Here is a 21,681-nt window from a genome sequence, read left to right as displayed (position 1 = left end):
GAGGGGGGGGGTAACAACAACTGTTTAAGTCAAAGTCAAACCATTCTGCTGACGGAGCCCCTCAGTCAGAGAGAAATCTGGGAGTGAGAAACAAAAGATGTCAGTGGCGGGTATCATATCAATGCCGTACACCGTTCTGTGTGTTTGTCTCGTGTCTAGTGGACGATCATCGTTTGTGTCTCAGTGTGGGTGGTTGGCGGGTGCCCTGTGGTGGTTTGCTCCTTCTTTTCTGTCAAATAACTATCGTCTTTATCTCTCCCCTCCTTCTTTTTGTTACTCTCTTGTTTCGCCTCTAATCTTCGGCACTTAATGTGACCTTATTTTGTTGCAAGTGCTGTAAAACTCCTATTAAAACTAAAAACGTCTTCGGCATTGACACGATCAGATTGTGTTTCAAGCGCCGTAAAAATTTAATTGAAATTAAAACTAAAAGCCATCAATAATAATTTATTTATCTATATACGCACCAGTCATCCATGTCTAGGTGCTGTGTTAGCCTGTTCAAAACTAAAACGAAAGTTAGGCGGGTGGTTGGAGGGCGCTACTGGTAGGCCTTACTTTTTTAAAACTTTCCCTCTGTTGTTTCTGTCTGTCTGTCTTACTTTCCCCCAGCACTAAATGACCATCATTGTGTCGATGTGCTTCTCTTTACTCAAACTAACAAACAAACACAAAGTTGTGAAATGTTTCTGTGTTTATCTCAGGGCCCAACCTGTCCAAGTGGGTGGTTGGCAGGTGCTCTGGTGTTGTTTGCTTCTTCTTAATTTCTATCGTCTTTATCTCCCCTCCTTCTTTTTTGTGCTTGTTACTCTCTTGTAGCACTTCAATCTTCGACACTTATATGACCTTATTGTGTTGCAAGTTTCGTAAAACACGTCTTACTAAAGCTAAAAACTAAAGAACTGTTTCTGTGTTTACCTCAGGGCCCAACCTGCGCGTGGTCGCCACTCTGTCGTGTGAGACGGGACACATCGACGTGGCGGAGTGTGAGCGCCGGGCCGTTGACGTCATCACCATCCCCCTCCAGCCTCCCGACAACTTCGCCGAGCTCACGGTGGCGCTCATGCTGCTCACCATCAAGGAGATGCTCACAGGTGGGCGCGGGCACTGGGTGCACTGACCGACAGCTCAGCTGGTATCATGCTGGACCACCTAGCGGGGGGGGGGGGGGGTGTCTTGGTTCGAATCTCTGATAGGTCATTCTGAACTTGGGATTTTTTTTTGTTGTCTTTTAAAATATTTTTAAAAAAATTTGTGGGGAGGGGTGTTAAGACTCTCCTTACATTTTCCCCGGTCCTTTCAGAAAGGGACATTAAATTTGGTGGAGTTCCTGCCTCTTAATTGGTGGTCTCTTTTAAGCTCAAGTGGGCTATACCGAAAAATTTTATTTTGAGAAAATCGAGGGTAAAGTTTTTGGACCCTTGTTAGTTTAAAAGACAAGGATTTGTAACCAAACAAATTTACTCACCGATGAAACCAAACTTCTCCTAGAGGTAGGGCAATGCCCACTTTTGGTGTAGGTCAAGATTTCTGGAAATCCCTGAAATCTGGGTTAGCCCGCTTTACCATACAATGTTGAAAGGGGCGTTAACAAGGATAATGGCAGAAGATTTCTAAATATTTTTATGCCCTGGTGGATACAACAATTTTGATAAGGGACTGATTTGACCTTGTCTGTCTGGGCCAACCCTGGGGTCAGTGCAAGGACAGCCATAGTATGTCTGCCTGAGCAGATAATGATAAATATATCACTAACGATAAATATATCTCTAACGATAAATATATCACTAACGATAAATATATCTCTAACGATAAATATAACACTAACAACAAATATACGCCTTACGATGAATACATCACAACTGATGTGAAGTGGTAGGGGCTGTCTGTGTCTGAGCAAAAGTACTTCAAGTGCAGGTCGGTGGTGTACCAGTGTTGGCTGTTTGCTGCATAACACTTTTAGGTCAAGGAGGTTTTTAATCTGATTGTGGTTTGAACTTACTGGGGTAGACACAGATGCTAGATAAAGAAGTCCAAAAGGTCAATTTTGGGACACTTTGACAATGCCTTCGAAATGTTGTGTACTCCTGATAAGAGATGTTAGGTTCATTTGGTATGTAAGGATTAATAATTTTAGAAAATGTCATTTGAACCACATGATAGATATATATGTACAGTCTAAATCTGTCATTGTTTGCAGGGATGTTGTCTTTGTCAAGATGATTATGTAGACCAATCTGATTTGTCTTGTCCAATAGTCTTGTTTTTATACACTGAGAAGCAGAAAAGGATGTAAGTGGTTTGTTTTTCTGTTCAATCTATTTGAATGATTCAGCTTTGGTTTTCAAAAAATTGTGTACAAGTATAGAGTAAGGGGAGATTACTCTTTGAAAACAATCTCACTTTCTTACAGATTTGGTTGTCTTTATTTGAGTTTATACAATTTTCTCCACAGATGAAGAAAGAGTCATCAACATTGAACCGCAGACGCCAGACTTGATCCCAGAGGATGTGACATCGACCTGGAGACAGAGCAACCCTCGACTCATTCGCCGCCTCTCGGAGGAGCAGCTGGCATTCCAGTGGTCAAACGGGCGACCTTCCAACACGGACTGCTTGACCTGGAAAAACATTGCCAAGAAAACTTTTGGTGTGTACGGACTGACCAAGCTCGGAGAGAGTGTGGTCAAGCTGCTGAAAACCTTCGGTGCGCAGCAGGTGCTGGTTGCGGACTGTGATATGGAGCTGGATAACTCGGACATTGTCAATAAGTCACACTCAGATTACGATATTGTGTCGTTTGACGAGCTGTTGGAGAGAGCAGAAGTGATCTGCGTGTGTGGGTCTGTTGGTGACTGCTCAGAAAATGTTTTTTGCCGTGAGTCTTTCAAGAAAATGTCGAGCAATGCAATTCTGGTTACTTCACAGAGTGAAGAGAAAGCGATTGATTACGTTGATTTGTACGAGGCTTTGAGGGACGGGCAAATCAAAGCTGCTGGTCTCAACGACTGCAATCAGGAACCGGTACCATTCAAGACTCCGCTTTTGGGCTTGAGGAACTGCATATTTTTGCCACAAACTGAAGAGAGTGTCTACGACATGCGACACAAAGTCTCCGGCCTGATTGCCAAGAATCTCATTGATGCCCTGAAACTGAAAAGGGAAAAATTGAATGTCATTATTGAATAAATGAAATGTTGAAATCTGGATTACTGAGTGCTTAGTGTAGGACTGAGCCATCATGAAAAGTGACGCACGACGGAGTCTTGCACTGAGTGGTCTAAACACAAGTACTGAGTTACTAAGTACTATGACTGTGCTGCTGAGAATTTAGAGACGGAATAGACTTTTCCATGTCACTTGTTTCAAAAACCTTTGTGTACTTTTTGTACGACAAAATATTTTTCTCATAGATTTATAGACCGTAGTGGAGTACAAGTTTCTGGAATATTCATGTCATAATTGTACTGACCCATGTAACAGTCTAGTCTGGTTATATTTCAATTGTTATCCACACTGACATATATGGCATTGTTCAGTTAGATTTTATAGGTTATAAACAATGATACATGCTATTGTTTGGTTACATTTCATACGTCATACACAATGGTATATGGCACATTTTACACAATGGTACATGCTGTTATTTGTCACAGTGAAGCCACTTCTTAGTGATCTTAGTACATAACTATAATTCTGTGTAGATACGAGTCAACTGGTGTGATCCAAATCTTGTTCCAGATGTACTTGACTTTGTTTTTCTTCCCAACCTTTGTCCTCATTTCTTGCTAACGTGCAGTCTATTTGATCACTCCATTGTCTGAAGACAGCTTCACTGTTCATCTTTTTCTTCTTCTTTTGTCCCTTAAAAATCTACTCTAAAACTTTTAGTTTTAGTTTTAGTTAGAGTTTTACTGCCCTTGCAACACAATTAAACCAAATAAGTGCCAAAGATTTGAGATGTTACTAGAGAGTAACATGCAAAAAAACAAAAACAAAGGGGAGAGATAAGGACGATAAATGTTTGATAGGATATAAAGAAGGAACAAACCACGCCAAAGCACCCACCAACCACCCACTCTTAAACGTTGGAGGGGATAACAATAAGAGGTATTATAGAAGACAATAACTTTTTTAGAATTTTGAAGTGTGTGCTTTGTCTGGTTGAAAGCTTTACACAGATTATAAGTACATCATTATCTTCTTTGTTTATACTATACTACTGACTGCTGATTGGTAAATCCATTACCAAATTGCTCTCATCAACCAAAAACTGCTTCTATGGGTGTTTTCGAGTTTAATTTTGTGGTAAAAAATTTATGGCCCTCCAATTTGTCCTTTCAGGAATTGTTTTTCGTTTACGAGGCGCTGGTCCTACCATTTTGTGCTGAAAGAATTTTTGAGTAAGACCAGAACTGATACTTGGAGAAAGTAAACATTCAGATCATAATTTTTATTTCTTTAGCAATAACAGACAGGCATAGCTGTTGAGTTAATTTGTGATGTCGAAAAATGTAAGAATGATATTTTTCTGGATTTGATTTGTCAGGGATCATCTCCCTTTACCTTGAACCGTGGGGTTTTTTTTTCTGAAGGTTATTAATTGTGCTTTGCATAGCTACAAAATCAAGTTGACTGCGAAACTTTAACGTATCCATCAAAAAATATTTTTTAAAAATCCTCCTCAAACAATGTTTGCTGATGTGGTTCAAATATGAGTTGGTAGCACCTCAATCTGAAGGTGGGATACTCCACAACACTTGCCAAGTACTCGAATGAAATTAAAGAGCCCTCCAATTTTTTTCACCCCCTTCAAAGAACTTTGATCGGATTTGCAAGAAATCCGATTTCCCTTTTAGAATTCCGTTTCCATGGGTCGTACACAACTTATCATAAATAAGGATACGCAGGTTTATTTGCAATTGTTTGCAATATTTGCACAATTTATCGTAAATAATGTGAAAAATACACATTTCTATTTCCATTTATTTGAGTGTATTTGCAATACAGGCGTTTTTGCCACGGTTGGTTTGTTACGTAATCTTTCTATTGGGGTTCTAGGTGTGCCGATGTTTAGGGAAGGTTCTGAGGCAGACTCATGTGTTTGACCGAGGAGTGGTTGGCACGTCTGCTCTGCTGTTCAGTCAAATGTCCATTATGTTTCTGTTTTTCCATGACATGTCTCCTAAAAAAATGATTATGCTTTACCCCATACTTAAAGGTGTATCATTACCTATGCATAATTATTTTTGTCATGTGTTTATCATGATCAATGTCAGTTTTATACTTTGCCAACCGAAATTTGCAATGCTCTTTAAAATATTTCTGCCATATTTTTTGTTTCGTTTTTTAATACTTTTTTTTTTAAACCTTGCTCTGAACACCATTTATTTTGTGTTTTTGTAATGAAGGGATCTATGGTAATTCATTTTCTCTTTTTTTACTGCTGCCTTTCTTTTCAAAGTATGAGCTTAAAAGTTTTATAAATTTGGTGAGCTGACATGAAATATGAAGACTTTGGTCATAAGCAAAAGTAGTAAAAAAAAAGAAATGTAAGTGAAAATTTAAGTTAACTCGATCTATTTAATTAAAGGTCTCTCAAAAGTAAATGTGTATGCCTCTGGTGTGTGTGTGTGTGTGTGTGTGTGTGTGTGTGTGTGTGTGTGTGTGTGTGTGTGTGTGTGTGCACGTGCGCGCTTAGATCTATGCAGTATACTTTTGGATGAGCTTGCTTTTAAGTCTTTCTCTGTTTTGCTGTGTAGTTTTGCTCTTGATATACCATTTGGCAGCTTAGAGCAGTAGAGGTGGAGTTTAAAAAAGTACATCAAGTAATGATAAATATGTAAATATTTGATATGTGTTCCTTTGAATAGCTTTTAATGTATTTCTAGTAGATCTATTTGATGATGCTTTATGCATGAACCAAGTAGCAGTTCAATGAAGCACCCACTTAACTGCTTTATATCCATCCAAACTGACATTTAGTTCTGCTATGTACATTATGATGAATTTTGAACATCTTCCATTCCAGCTGTTTTGTCTTTTGATATGACATCTAGCTTCACTTTTGGTGGGATCCTGTTTTTGTTTTGTTTTTTAAACCGATTCTTATCTGCTGCCGTTTGTGTTTTCGTTTCTGCAGCTTATAAAAGGTAGTGACTTCATCAATGCATTAATTCTTTCAAGCTAAAGGGACATAACTGGCTTACTGGCCCGTCTTGGGGATTTTGACTGCTTTAAAAGGTTGACAAGGAAGACATTATTCTTTGACCCAATCTCTGGATAGGTAACTCAGTTTCATGTTCAAAGTTTCATGTTCAAGAATAACATTTTGTCCTGCTCCTCGAGACATTTTGTTTGTCAATTGTTTATAAATGTACAACAGTTTTGCTACCAAACTAAAGATGGAGGAAAATGTCAGAGAAATGCAAAAACTGGAAGAAGTCCATGTGTCACAGCGTGGACGGCGTGGTGGAATCAGGCGCTCGTCAATTTTTGGGCATATATGGGGTTATTCATTATTGGTATCATCGTAAGGCCTCTTCATTTGCCTTGCTTTTGATGAAAAAATTATACATCTATGTTCAACAGAAGTTGAATATTTGCGATTGAAGGATGTCAGGGTCGCCTGGCTTCAGAGGTAAAATTAGCGAGAAAATGGTCACCAAAGTTTGGTAATTTCCATAGATTGAGAGTCCTTGAACACTGAAAATGTACATTTTTTGTGCCTTTTATCAGTGTTTTTCAGTAAAATCCACTTGTAAATGTGTTTTCAAATGGATATAAAAGGTGTAAGTGAAAAAAAAGAAAATAAGAAAAAAATTGCCCAAGGGCCAGAAAAATGCCAATTTCTTTGATTCCATTGTTTTGACGAGCGCCTGGTTTCACCACAATGCCTCACTTATAATTAATAGGCTTATAATGTGAGTTATATGATTATAGGTTGCATTGCAGTCTTACTAGATTTTGACTTAATTTTTTACTAAGTTTTGCAAGATTGCTTTGCAATTTTATGTTTCTGACTTAATTTTCTTAAGCTTTTCTGGGTTGCATCACAATTTTCATTCTACGATGTGATTTAATTATGTTCATTGTAAATACTATTGTATTATGTGAAAATTCATATAAATAAATATGATACATCTATGAATTGTCTTCACGACTGTTTTTTGTGCTGATAATTTTTAGAATTATATGTCAGGTGTTGGCAATGTGGATGTATCAAAATTTAGTCTTGGCAAAAGGTGATGATTATGGTGATAACTATGGAAAGTTTTCCAAGAAAAGAATTTTATAGATGAAACATCTCTTTGGAAGAACATCTTCTGTTTTAAAAAATTGTTTTCTTTGGGTATTTTTCAAAGATGTAGGCTTTGCCCCAGTCATGGAGTTTCTATAAATGTTAAGGAACTCGAGATCTCTGGTGGATTCTGAAAGAGTTACATGACTTGCTCTCTAAGCCCTCTCTCTGGTCCTAGCAATGAGCTAACAACTTCTCCTCCCAAGGGTTCAAATTGTTGCCTGGTACAGGCTTGCCAACCTTCCTGAATTTTTCAGGAAATTCCAGAATTGCCATCGTCGTTCCCGAACCTTTACGGAGGCGCCAGCGCGATGTGTCCCCCCCCCCCACCCCACCCCAAAATGTATTATTTTTTCTTAGAAAACCCAAAACTCGAAGGCATGGACGAAGGGATATGTGTAGTAACTGTACTGTTACATTCTCATCTCTCTCTCTCTCTGTTTCTCCATTGGTTTGTTTGAGCTGTTTTTGTGGTGTGGGTGTTTTTTTTAGCCTGTCACAGGAGTGTGTGTCCATGGCGCTCAGGAGCGTTCAAAATTCCAAAATTCAGTATCTCGAAAGTTGGCAAGCCTGCTGGTATATTATATTAGAAGTAACAGCTAGATGACATATAACTTGTCAAAGTGAGTGAAGGAACACAGGATGGGAGTCTGGGTATATATTGTCTTTTCTAAAGTCTTGAGGAGTAAAATCAGAGGTATCAACTGTATCCTTTGATTTTCATTTTTAAAAAAATCATGGCATCTGGTTCAAAATTAGAAAAATACATGCCAATTTCAATTCTATCTTCATTCAAAAACTGATACGATATATACAAGGTTCAAATTGCAACTAATAAAAAATGTCGGAGAATCGATTTTCACCTTTAGATTAAGGGCCCTGTGTGAGAACTCGATCAAAGCTTCTTATTCAATGTGCTTTCTTTTCCACGAGTTCAATCTTTTGCTATTATTGACTCAGGTGGGCCTTATATACGATGTTTGTAAAGGAAGCTTCCCACTATAGGTGTTTATTCATAAATGTCAGAGGTCAGATACGTGGAGTGGGGAGCTCTTTAACCTTATCCATTCGTCGTGTTTTACTATCGTATCCATACTTCATGGGGAACTTTGTGCCACCACTTTCCAAAGAGGAAATTTACTCGTTAATCTGGTCCGTACGCTTTGCATAGCAGTCTGTCAAAATGATTTTTTTTAGAAATACTGAAAGTTTCAAAGAGATAATCTTCGTACTAGAAGAATTCTACAATATGAAGAATACAAACCCGGGGGTACAAAATGACCCCAGGGCGTACAGATAGGGTTAAAAACTCTAAAAAGCTCCAAAACACAAGTCAGGGAGATTTAAAAACCGTAGTGGCTTGTGAAGAAAGTCTTTAAGTTTTTTTGTTTTGTTTTTTCATTTGTAAGTCCAGCATTAGGATTAATTCAATGAACTGAACCCATACTGTTTTAAAATAATGCTTTTAGAAAACACAGACAGGCTAAACTTCCAAAAGCAAAGTTTGAAGTGTATTCTTTGCATAAATTTAGTTTTATTCCCGCCTTGAAGCTCGCTTGTAGGTACATTTTGTATCTAATAAATAAATGTTATTTCACAGAAACTAAAGAAAGACTGTGAAACCGAAAGGTTGATGACAATGATGATGATAAAAAAGGTTGTCATGGATTTTTTGTTGTTTTTGAAAAGCCACAAAAACTGCTGGGCCACGCCATGGCTCAACTCACTCTCTCTCTCTCTCTCTCTCTCTCTCTCTCTCTCTCTCTCTCTCTCTCTCTCTCTCTCTCTCTCTCTCTCTCTCTCTCTCCCTCCCTCCCTCCCTCTCCCTCTCTCTCTCTCCCTCTCTCCCTCCCTCCCTCCCTCCCTCTCTCTCTCTCTCTCTCTCTCTCTCTCTCTCTCTCTCTCTCTCTCAAGCAATAATTTGGTCCCAGCACAGAATTACAGAATTCTGTGGTCCCGGCAGTCCCAGGGATGTTGCCTGGCGACTGAGACGCGGTAACAGCATGCAGAATACAACATCCGGAAGAGACCCGGAATGTGTATAAACAACATTACAGTTTAGGCCTCGGTGGCCTTGACCTTTATAATGAGGCAAACACAGTCGCAGTGAGTCAGGTCAGCTGTCCGCAAACGCCCTCAAGGTTGGTGCCTACGTGCATTTCTTTGAAATCTTTTTATAGAAATATATCTTGTCGGTCTCGCATTTTGGAGTTTTGAATATTCTGCATATCAACCCCTCTGTGGTGGACTTCGTTGCACGCCCGATTCTCAGCTAGAAATCATAGGGTAGTAGGTGCACTTGTTGATTTGTTTTTATCAAAATCTTCAGTTTGTGTACTGAAGGCGAAGGTTGAAAGTGTTTGAACTCGTTGACAACCTTGAACTTGACTTGAGCGCCGGTGAGTAGTACGAACTGTTACAATATTAGCCAAATAATAGGCCTAGATCTAGTAAGGATGGCAGTAATTGACAATATAAGACTCCTTAATAAGTAGTCCTTAACAGCTTCAGGTAAACTTTTACTTATGCACGCACACATAGATTATAGATCTAGATCTAGAATCTAGATGCATTGTTGATTTGAGGGCTAAACTGCCACAATTTTTGCTGTAGAACACGTCGTGTGGCCACTAAAACCCTTACAAATCAATTGTAACATTGTTTTCAATCAATTGTAAATAAATATAATCAATCCTAATTGCCAAAACATCAAATCATTGTGAAATGCAGGGGGGCATGCCACCCCCCCTTGAAACCCCCCAGATTCTTTTTAGGTCAGAGGTCCCCCCCTTCCCCCATGAAACCCTCCATGATGGATATTATTAAATTTATTATTTTCAAACATCAATAACTCACACACAGTTGAGTAACATATTGATTTGCGGCAAAAATGAAGGCCATTTTCGTTTTAGCATGCAAAATGCTATTAGATCTAGATCTAGATATAGATCTAGATTTAGAAAAGAAGTATAAGATTCTAGATCTAGATCTAGATTAGATCTATATAAAACGTGAACATGAGACGGATGCTTAAGTAAAAAAAGCCCAGCTTCGATTGGTGAGGTCAGTTCTTTTTTGAGATGTCAAAATTAAATCGAACCTTCTGTTTATAATTAGATCTAAATATAGATCTAGATCTAGATTTTAGATCTAATAATTTTAAATACATGATCTAATGGATTATGGCCATGGCTGCAGAAAAAAACCATATCGATCGTCATCGTTATAATAATAGACAGTATAAAAAAATTTTGTGACAAGACACACTACCACTCCATAAATAGAAAAGAGAGGGGATATTATTTAAAGTGCCTATTTGCAACGCCGAGTTGCGACTAGATCTAGATCTAGCTCCAGTGCTAAATAAAACTCGCACTGCAATTAGCGCAGTGTGTCAAATAGAGTAGATCCGGTTAATTTTGCCAGTCGGGGAAATTCGCCAGCTGGTCTCCCGGCTTTACTACTTTATAATGGAATATAACATTTACAGACGAGTTCAAGTGTCAAACCAACTTGCAGCCAGACGAGTCGTCTGATGAAATCATCAACCAATTAAAGCAAATGATACAAAGACCCGCCAAAAATATTGACATTTTCAGCGCGTCTTACTTCTCATCTTTCTGTTTTGCTTCTGCTGCCTTGTCTTGCGCTCTACTTCCGCTAATTCTGTCTTTTGTCATGATCGCTAACATTGCATTTTTCTTAAATGAATCGCAACTTTTCTGCACTTTTTGAATGTATTAACAACACTTGTTTTGTATTTAACTGCTTGTTCTGTAAAATTTGTTCATAAGAATTGAACATTCTGTAAAAACTAGATTTTTACGCTTGCACTCGTAATCGGGTAAACTCGCCACCACTGTCGGGGAATTTCGCCAGCTTCAGTTCGTTAGATCTGCCAGTTGTTTGTTGTTGTAACAGGTCTAAATTAACAAGTCTTTTCAACATGGTGAAAACAACTAAAAATGTTTACAATAAATATTCTAGGGAGGACTTTCAAAAAGCCACTCAGGCTGTTGAAGACAGGCAAAGTTGTGCTGGTGCTGCGAAAGCATTCGGTGTCCCTCGGAAGACACTGGCTGATCATGTTTCGGGGAGATCTAACATAAACAGGAGAACGGGGAGGGAAACAAACATCCCAGAGGAGATTGAAAATGCAATCGTAGACAGGGTAATAAACGCTTCTAAGTTTGGGTTCCCCTTGACAAAAAAACAGTTTTTATTAAAAGTAGGGGGGGGGGGGCGTGAAAAGATTGGGGCTTAAAACACAATTAAAAAATGGGATACCCGGGAAAGACTACTGGTCTGAGCTTAGGAAGAGGGGTCCTGACCTTGTGTTCAGGACTCCTCAAAACTGTGCCTCTAGCAGGCTGACCATGACTACTCGACCGATATTAATGGTAATTTTAATGATCTTGAAACCATCATGCATAAGTTGCAGCTGCTGGAGAAACCAAAACAGATTTGGAACTGCGACGAAACTGGCCTGCAGTTTTCGCCAGACTGCTCAAGAGTCCTTGCTCAGAAAGGGGCCCGAAACGTAATTGCAAGATGCAGCCCTTCAAAGGAGAGCGTCACCACCCTGGTCTGCATCAGCGCAGCTGGCCAAGCCATGCCTCCCCTTTGTGTCGTCAAGGGAAAAAACGGTGAGATCGATCCAGTCTTTCGCTACCCAGAATGGACCTGAAGGAACAGTATGGACATACCAAGCGAACGACTGGATGGACGACGACATCGGTGTGCAGTGGTTTGAGAAAGTGTTCCTACCCTACTGGGGAGAGGCAAGACCCCAGCTGCTGATCCTTGATTCCCACCATAGCCACGAGGTCCTGGAAATGCTTGAGCTGGCACAGAAAGAGGATGTGCATATTCTTGTCCTGCCTCCTCACACCACCCATGTGCTACAGCCTCTGGACAAGGTGGTGTTCAAGCCGTTTAAGACCGCCTACACAAGGAACTGCACAGTTTTTAGCAGCAAAGCCCAGCTCCACAATCAACAAGGTGACGTGGCCAAGGCTCCTAAGAAACACATGGAATACCACGATGAGGCCAGACCTGCTGGCAACAGCATTCCAGGCCACTGGGATCTTCCCTCTTAACAGACACAGGATCCCAGAGTCAGTCTTTGCTCCATCAGATGCTCTGAGGGGCATTTCACAGACCGAACCTGCTGAGGACAGAAGAGTGCCACCATCACTGACCCTGATGTTATTCCAGCCGCAGCTCCAGCACCAAAGCGGTCTCGAGCAATCAAGTCCCACAGATTGCTCACAAGCAAAGAATTAATTGGCGTGAAAAAGGCCCTGGCAGAGAAGAAAGAGAGAGAGGAGGCTGCAAAGCAGGAGAGAAGGGAGAAGGCGAAGCAAAGGAAATTGGAGAGAGAACCAAAAAATGCCAAGAAATAGATCATTAAACAAACCTGAAAATGATATTTCTCTATAGCAAATATTTATTCAAGCAATTGTCTACAGACGAGAATTGTTCTGGCATGTTGCAGCATTTATTAGCACAAATGTTGCAGCAACTTAGATCAGTGAAGAAAATTCATTAAACAAATCTTGTCGCAGTTTTTCAGTTGATCGTACCGAACATTCATTTGTTCATTTTTCCTCTTCTTCTTTGCAATCTCCTGCTAGATCTCAAGGGTCGTTGACTGCTGGTTCTTCAACCTGCAGTGTAACTGGTTTTTGTGTCAGTCAGACACGAGTAACTCAAATTCGTCGGGGATTGGAAATAGTGCTTGAGATTTCCGTACTTCGTCATGTCATTGAAAGCCCCAAATACAAAGAAATAGAGAGAAAATCAAGAGAGGTAAAAAAGAACATTAAAACAATTAATGTTGTTAGCTTCCTTGACGGCGGAAAGCAAGAAAATGAATGAAAGTGGAAAGCAGAAAATCTCACTTGTGCACAGCCGACTCCTACATCATTCCTTTCCTCTCATTACAGAAAGTTACGCCTCTTGCCATCCGCACCGCGCGCGTCCCACAGCATGATTGTATGCTTGGCTAGCCAGTCATGCAGAGCGGTCAGCATCACTCCCCTACCCCTCTTCTCCGTCCCCTCTTTCTTCCAGCCTCTCGTGGTGTGACAAGGATCACATTTTGGCTGTAACAATAACAAAGAAACACCTGTGACCTACCCAGGCCATAAAGGCTGTAAAGCCGGGTCTTTAGTTGAGAATGCAAAGTGGATTTGTTCGAGATTCGAGTGTTGCGTGATCTGACTGTTTGGGAACTCAGTGAAGTCAATACGAAGAAAGCATAAGGACTGAAACAGGACCGAGCATTATGTTCGAGATACCGGAGAATTCGTGATTTTAGTGTTCGAGATTCGTGGACTCTACTGTATGTGATCGTTTTTTCTACTTTGTAGGGTCCCCAGCTTTCAGGCACCCACATTCCAATTTTGAAAATACTCATCTATGTAATTTTACAATTATATTTTCAGTTTTGGCAGGAATTTGAATTTTGATTTGGCCCAGTTGGCGGCCAAAGGGCCGTCTTATCGATTTTAGAACCACCAAGGGATCTTTAACGTGCACAAATTCCACATACGGGACCTCCATCAAGATTTTTCGCACAGCAGTCAACAAGCCACCTCAACTATCAGGAAAATGAGCTAGAGCAACAGTTTTTGCTGTTAATGATCTTTATCATGGACAAAGGTTTCCCAGTACCACTAAGCTGTGTCCTGTCTTTTGAGAAATGGCACATTTTCTGTAGCATTATTCAGGCTTTGAAAGATATGTTGGATGTTTATTGTTTTCTCTTTGCTCTTACAGCTTCATCATGACCAAGCCCAGAGTGTATGTGACCCGTCAAGTTCACGACGAGGCCCTGGAACTTTTGCGAGAGAAATGTTCAGTGGAAGTCTGGAACAGTGACGAATTGGTTCCTAGAGATGAGTTGCTGAAAAAGGTCAAGGGCGTTGATGCTATCTTCTGCACCATTAATGACATCATCGATGAGGAGGTTCTGAATGCTGCAGGTAGGAAATCAACTATTAGCTCTGTAATATACATTTGTGAATGTAGATTCTAAAGGTGTTTTTTTAAGTATGATTTTATCTTGCCTCGGTTCTCAATTTCTACAGCACTCACCGAAATAATGACACGTTGTGCTAGCAAAGATAGTCTTTTACTCTGAAAAGAGCTAAATAACTTTTGGCCCCTCTTTATTTTACCAGTGCTCCATTGAATGTGACATTACATTGTACAAATTATATTGCAGGAGTGAGTGGAACAATGATGAAACAAGACTTGATACAACTTTTTGGGGCAAAAGAGAGAGTTGAAGATGTAGATGAAGATATGTAACTGCCCCCTGTTTTTTTTTTGGGTTTTTTTTGTAAAGTGTTTTGCGGCGCTCGCAACTGCATAAGGTCATATGAATGCGCGGGACGCACCTAATATTTTCAGTTGGTAGGAAATTTAGAATTTTGCCCGGGTGGCGGCCGAAGCATACTCTTATCAATTTTAGACCACCAAGGGATCTTTAACGTGCGCAATTTGCACCTGGGCCCTCCGAGATTTTTCGCCCTTGTCCGAGAAGGCTAGGTGTAGATCTTTCCTACCAGAAGATCAGGGGTGTGGCTGAAAGACAGCAGTAAGAAGAAGCGAAGGAGTAGCAGTAGAAAGGCTGCAGAAAGAATCAGGATCCCAGAGGAAGGAGGTGAGGGGGTGGGGGCAGAAAGAGGAGACGAAAGCTGACGACAGAACATTGCTAGAGAGCAGGAAATGAGATGAAAGGAGACAGATTTAGAGAAGAAAATTTTTCAGTCGCTACCCGGATTCGAACCCGGGACGTTTTGAATCAGAGGCCAACACCTTAACCTCTAGGCCACGAGAGCCCCCTAACTGCCCCCTGTATTGTTGTATGCTAATTCTGATTGCTACTAGACATACAAGATATATTTTGAAGAAACTTGAGGTTTATGATTTTTACAATGCTGTCAATCATCTCTGAAGGTTTCTTTGTGCACTTGTGTAGTGGTGTACATATCGAAAAGTTTTACATATCCGGCTTCAATATGCTCATTTATGTAAGGATATAAATAACATTGATTCGTACTGCGTTTTGTAAAATAATGTACCTAATTTTCTAAAAGTAGACAATTAGAAAGGTTTGTAGCAAGTAATGACTTTTTATAACATATTTTTTATGTTCCTATTTCATCATTTATGTTTGGTTTGAAATTACTTCAAATGGTTGGAGTCTTTTTTTTTTTTTGGTAAGTGTTTTACAGCGCTCGCAACTGCATAAGGTCTTATGAGTATGAGTGCACGGAACACATTAAACTTTTTCAGTTGGTAGGAAATTTTGAATTTTGCCCGGATTTTAGACCACTAAGGGATCTTTAACGTGTGCAACTTGCACACAGGCCCACTGATATTTTTCGCCCTTGTCCGAGAGGGCTAAGTGTAGATCTTTCCTACCAGAAGATCAGGAGAGTGGCTGAAAGACTGCAGTAAGAAAGAGCCAAGGAATAGCTACAGAAAGGTTGCAGAAAGAGTCAGGGGCCTAGAGGCAAAGGAGGTGAGGGGGTGGGGGCAGAAAGAGGAGACAAAAGCAGATGACAGAACATTGTTAGAGAGCAAGAAAGACAGAACATGAGCAAGAAAGACAGAACATTGTTAGAGAGCAAGAAAGGAGGTGAAAGGAGACAAATTTGAAAAGAAAATTTTCGGTTGCTACCTGGATTCGAACCAGGGACCTTTGAATGAGAGGCCAACACCATAATCAATACAATTACAATGCACAACACCGTTATTTCTGTAATTCTGATTGATGATTCACAGGGCCTCAGTTGAAGACCGTGGCTACCATGTCAGTGGGCACCCACCACATCAGCACATACGAGTGCAAGAGTCGCAACATCTACGTAGCAAACACGCCGGATGTGGCGTCTGACAGTGCCGCTGAGCTCACTGTTGCTCTGCTCTTGGTTACCGCCCGTCGGTGTTTGGAAGGTGACTTTAGAGAGCATCAGTTTTTTGTTCTCTCTCTTGATTAAATGTTTCACTTAAAGAACATGCTTTATGTTTCATACATCGTCTTTTTTGTCCCTTTTATGGTGGTTCTTACTCGTTGTATTATTTCACATGCAGAAAAGTTTGCTGATTTGTGGTATAGAAGCTTGCCTTTGATAGAGTTGACATAATATTGTAAAAACTTCAGGGTGTTTTTAACATTTGTCCTGTTACTGCCTTGTTTCTGAATTTACAACTCTGTCTTTGCAATTAATGCTGTTCTGCTGTCTTTGGCTGTTGAAGAAATTCATTTTGGTGGTCAGATGGCTCTTTAATGTAATTTGCTCCTTTTTCCTCTATCTAACATCTATCAACTTTATCTCTCCCCACTCTTTTTTTGCATGTTACTCTCTAGTTACAACTTTAATCTTCAGCACTTATACGCCCTCTTTGTGTTGCAAATGCTAAAAATCTCTTACAGAAGCCAAAACTGAACTGTAGAGATTCAGGTTTTTGCAACTGTTATTGAAGATCATGGTAGCCATGACACATGAATACAGTCTAGCATGAAAATAGCTAACACAGAGAGAGAGAGAGAGAGAGAGAGGGAGAGAGAGAGAGAGAGAGAGTCCTTTCTATAAAAGTCGAGGTCTGTGGTGTATGCCAAGCAGTGTTTAATTTTCTTGCACAGCTTTCATACTTCAGATATGCATGGGCAGTCTGGTATTGCCCAAAGGCACGTATATATTTGGTATTGTCACCAAGTGTGTTAGCAGATTCAACAGAGATTTCACACCACACAATGGCTTATCTCCATTCTGCACAGTTAGGTCCAGGTGAAGTTGTAGTGAAGAATGGCAGAATGGACTAAGGTGAAGCAACAAAAGTGGTAAAGCTTCTCTGTTGAGGAAGAACGACTGATCTTTGCTGTGATGGATAAAAAAATCATATTATGCACCTAAATCTGGAAAACAGTTTAAGGGACTTTGAACCCAATGTGAACATTGGAGTAGCTTAACTCTTTATCTCCGAGGGGGGTACCCCCCACTATGTCGGGGTCCTTTTTTGGTGTTAAATCTAAAAATGACAAAAACGTCTTTAAATGGTCATTAAATCGAAACGAGCTATCCTATTTTGATAGTTCTTCATCTATTGAATGAACTTCCAATATAAGAGACCTGTTTTCGGCAATTGCCGAAAAGTAATTTGATGTCGAAGTCGTCGTAAAGGAATGTGCCCGAGCCGCTGTCAGCGGCTCACCGGCACAGTGGTTCCGACTGCGAACCGCTGGGAGCGGCTTAATGGCGATAAATAGTTAAAAGGTATGATTTTTACCCAATTGTTAAACTTTATCTCTCTCCCTTGATTTAGCCTTAAGTTGCATGTAACGAAATTTTTAAAATATACAAAGATTTCCAGGTACGGTCAATTTCACTAAATTTGCGTGCTAGACTGTAAAGACTTAAAATTCTTGAAATCAAGGTTTTCCTGTCTTTGACTCTCCTCAGGAATAGAAGCTGTCAAAAATGGAGAATGGGGCAAATGGAAACCCATGTGGATTTGTGGCACAGAGCTGGCCCAGAGAAATCTGGGCATCCTTGGTTTCGGCCGTGTGGGGTTTGGTGTGGCCCGTCGGATGAAGCCCTTCGGTGTGAAGCGAATCCTGTACCACGATGTGGTACATGCCTGCATGGGGGATGACCTGAACGCAGAGTACGTGGATCTGGACACGCTTTTACAAGAGTCAGATTTCCTGGTCATCACCTGTGCCCTCAACGGAATCACTCAGGGTTTGTTCCGCAAAGAAATATTCAAAAAGATGAAGTCTACTGCAATTCTAATCAACACATCTCGCGGCCCCATTGTAAAAACCGATGACCTCACTGAGGCTCTTCAGAATGGTGAGATTGCGGCCGCTGGGCTAGACATCACAGACCCAGAGCCGCTGCCCACGGATCACCCTCTGCATGCGATGGACAACTGTATAATTTTGCCTCACCTCGGCACCAACACGACCCAAGCCAGGCTGGATATGGCAATAAACACAGCCAAGAATATTTTGGCAATGGTTTGTCCTAGATAATTTTCTCAGCCACCTGTATAGACTTGTAATATATAATATCCAAGACAGGCCACTCATGACGTCATTCCAGTTCACCATAGAGAACATTATCTGACTCTGTTTGGAATCAGATTAAGTGGACAAGAGGGAAAAGTTGCTCATGCAGTCCGATATATCTTAACTTGTGTTGTGCCCTTCATTTGTGTATCCATGGTGCTCACCAGGGCAGCAAAGTTTTTTTTATAGAGAGATTGACTGCCATGACAATGCCTGGTCTCGTATATTATAATTCAAGTCTATGCGGCTACCTCTGGCAATTCAAAAGATCACTTTAAATCTTAGACTCTTAGACCTAGAACGAGTCTTGACTATACCTTTGTTAATGCAGTTTCTAACAAGCTTTGCAGCATTTTTGTATTCTACTCAGTGATTTGAATTTTCATAATTCTGTGATAAAAGGCAAAACAGTTGACATGGTTTTTGTAGGACTGAATGAACTAGTGTGTATTATGAACATGATCTTTTGATCTACTCTTGATCCACAAGCATAATATTTAACACACACAAAACGCAAAATTGACTGTGTTGTTGGTGGGTAAGGGCAGCTTATCTTTTTAATCAGTTTGTTATGAAAACTTTGCCTCAGTGGTGCCTTTTTTCATAGTCATCATATTAGAGTGTCAATTTCACTTTTCATCATGAATCTCCTTTTTTTTTTACTGAGCCCATGGTCTGTAAAATGATGTTGCTGTATTTTCAGAATTATTCTGTACTCTCTTTCATACAGAAAGATATCCACTTATTTTGTATAACAACTCTTTGTTCCATACACGCTTGAATGTTGATTGGTAAAAGTGGGAGTGTGACATGTTGTTATGTTACAAAGCTCAATGGGCTGTGACTTAAAACATCAGCTTCTGAACAAAGTTTCAGAAAATTCACAGTGTCCTTTTGTATTTATATTGCGACAGCACAAGGCTGTTTGCTCCATGTTGAGAGCATTTAGAATCTGTACGCCATTTCATACATAACGGATACTTATTTAATGAAATTTTAAGTAAACTATGTATGGGCACAGGTTTGTCCTAAACTAAAGAGCATTTAGAATCTGTAGGCCATTTCATACACAACTTTTTACACTCGATACTTATAATGAAACTTAAAAGTAAGCAATGTGTGGGCACAGGTTTTCTGTACCTAAATGCTGCAATGCTATTATTATAGATTTTTACACAAAACAATCAAATTGGATACTTTGGGCTAAGTATCTTTTTATAACTGCCTCTGCATCAAACAATCAAAGTGGCTGAAATTTGCATGTTTAAGCTAAAGGGTGAGATACCTTTTTGTGTTTCAGTCACCAGTTGCCAAAGTTAAAACCACATAAATAATATTGGGTATTTGATTTGCTTTTCATCGCTTTTGTTTTCTCAGTTTATGCACAATGTCAATTGTTTTGAGTATTGGCATGTGTGTCTTTGGAACCCTAACCTGCATAATAATATTAACTATGTCTGTATAATAGTGCCAGTACTAATAGAGGAATGTCTCCTGTCTGTCTTTTGTGTATGTACAATTATAATGTTTCAAAAACGGGTTTTGCTAATCAGCAGACAGAATTTTGCTTTTTCAACTGTTTTCCTCTTGATGTCTTGTTTTAAATTTTGGTTTCTATACAAACTCTGTTCAAATTATGGGAATGTCTTCTTTGATATTGAGACTTCCCTGTAAAGTTAATAACAAAACGCTGTTGATGTAAGCGTGCATGGTTTCAGTGCATGGGAGTTAAATCAGTTTCACTGTGAAGTAAAATGCGTAGTAAGTGTAAGACAGTAGACAGTGCAAATGTAGCTTTCCACTGGAAAATGAATTGTAGAAAACTAGAACAAGGTGTGAAAGGTTTCATATTGTTTTTTATTGTTTGTTTACAAGTGAAATCTTATGCTAAACCTCATACACTTTTCCATGTTCTAATTTGGTGCAATGCCCCCTTTTAATGAAGATATATTTATGTTTCCAGAATTTTTGTGGTATTGTAGAGTGTTTAATTTTTTAAAATGTTGGTTGATGTCAAGAGTTTTTTTTGGTTTTGTAACTAAACAAAATCTAGATGTACCGGTATGCTGTTATTGTATGGCATAGTATTTTTCACTGTTGGCTATCATTTATATCAGCTTTATCTAAAGACTGTCTCTTTCTGCTATGCTGCTTTGTATAAATAATTTTCGCTTTCAATATGTGTTGCAGTAGATCAAGTTTACGATCCCATTAGTGGTGTAAGCTAAAAATATGGCGAAGAAAGTTTTTAAGTTATATTTTGTTACAGGTGTATAGATGGTTGTAGTACACTCCGACTTGATGAGTTCTGACAGTCGTGTGGTAACATTCCTCTCAGACCTAAGTTTCCCTTTTATGTGGCTGGCTCTTTTCTAAGTTTTTCGGATGAGTTGGCTCTTTTTGTTCTATCTCCACTTAGTGCTTTTCAAAGCCCTCTGGCATATTGGGGGATGTTAAACTTTTGTCTTGTCATTCAAGCCAAGTCAAACTGTCCGAGACAACCAGTCCCTATCGAGGAAAAAAATAGTTATCTTAGGCGTGTGGTCACCTTGTTGAACAGTGTCTTTATATAAGGAAAAACACTTGGGGGGGGGGGGGGGGGGCTGGTTTTCTGTACAAGTGGTCATCTTTTACAGTTGGTCAGTAGAGCCGGTTCGACTGCATTTCAACATGGTGTAAAAAGAACCAGGAAGAGCCATATTTTGTAGCGTTCATTTGATTTTGTGTCATGTATGTATATATATGATTTAGAGCGTTGTTGTTAAGTTTTTATACTTTGCTGTATCGGTATGTAGATTATTAAAGTAACATATCTTTGTCTACTGTGATCATTTTCACAATCTTCTGTCTGTAATGTGATGTTCAGATCATTAAATGTATAAAGTAACAAGTTTTTCAACTTTATTTAATTTCATTTGTTATACTTGTGTGTATAAGGCTGCTGCTAACTGAATTTTAGGGGGGCTCTCGTGGTCTAGAGATAATGGTGTTTGCCTCTCAATCAATAGGTCGCGGGTTCAAAACCTGACAGCGACCGAAAATTTTCTATTCTAAAATTTTCTCTTTTCACCTACTTTCCTGCCTTTCTAACCATGTTCTGTCGTCTGCTTTTGTCTCAACTTCTGCCCCCTCACCCCAACCCATTTGTCCTTTCCTCTGGGCTCCAGACTCTTTTTGCAGCTTTTCTACTGCTACTTCTTCTTACTGCTGTCTTTCAGCCCTGCCCCTGATCTTAGGGTAGGTAAGATCGAACACCTAACCTTCTCGGATAAGGGCAAAAAATCTCAGAGGT

General features: G+C 39.8%; 2 protein-coding genes across 4 annotated transcripts; both read left to right on the top strand.

The window, feature by feature from the left end:
• Nucleotides 1–923: 923 nt before the first annotated feature.
• LOC101860069 (glyoxylate reductase/hydroxypyruvate reductase) lies at nt 924–3,952 on the top strand (the record flags this gene model as incomplete). The annotated part of the gene is given in 2 exon segments (XM_005112741.3): nt 924–1,094; nt 2,456–3,952. Coding segments are annotated over 2 exon segments (905 nt in total), but the record flags the coding sequence as incomplete, so codon positions are not given.
• A 5,366-nt stretch (nt 3,953–9,318) lies between these two features.
• On the top strand, nt 9,319–21,280 carry LOC101859837 (glyoxylate reductase/hydroxypyruvate reductase). Of its 3 annotated transcripts, none has more exons than XM_005112740.3 (4): nt 9,319–9,441; nt 14,084–14,289; nt 16,100–16,270; nt 17,779–21,280. In XM_005112740.3, exons 2-4 carry the CDS (start codon nt 14,091–14,093, stop codon nt 18,351–18,353), a joined length of 945 nt encoding a protein of 314 aa, XP_005112797.1. In that variant the 5' UTR covers nt 9,319–9,441; nt 14,084–14,090; the 3' UTR covers nt 18,354–21,280. The 3 variants fall into 3 exon arrangements, with proteins under 3 accessions (XP_005112797.1, XP_035829438.1, XP_012946100.1); XM_035973545.1 differs by lacking the exon at nt 9,319–9,441 and adding an exon at nt 9,463–9,586; XM_013090646.2 differs by lacking the exon at nt 9,319–9,441 and adding an exon at nt 9,463–9,699.
• The last annotated feature ends 401 nt before the right edge of the window (nt 21,281–21,681 follow it).

The sequence above is a fragment of the Aplysia californica genome, unplaced genomic scaffold, assembly GCF_000002075.1.
Source record: "Aplysia californica isolate F4 #8 unplaced genomic scaffold, AplCal3.0 scaffold01389, whole genome shotgun sequence".
Lineage (NCBI taxonomy): Eukaryota > Metazoa > Mollusca > Gastropoda > Aplysiida > Aplysiidae > Aplysia > Aplysia californica.
The sequence above is the reverse complement of the archived record's forward strand: the minus strand, read 5'-3'. Positions and strand labels throughout refer to the sequence as shown.

Coding starts and splice junctions, on each gene's coding strand:
- LOC101859837 (XM_005112740.3), top strand. CDS start 14,091: ATGACCAAGCCCAGAGTGTATGTGACCCGTCAAGTTCACGACGAGGCC. Junction 14,290..16,099: donor GGAGGTTCTGAATGCTGCAG/GTAGGAAATCAA, acceptor GATGATTCACAG/GGCCTCAGTTGAAGACCGTG. Junction 16,271..17,778: donor CGCCCGTCGGTGTTTGGAAG/GTGACTTTAGAG, acceptor GACTCTCCTCAG/GAATAGAAGCTGTCAAAAAT.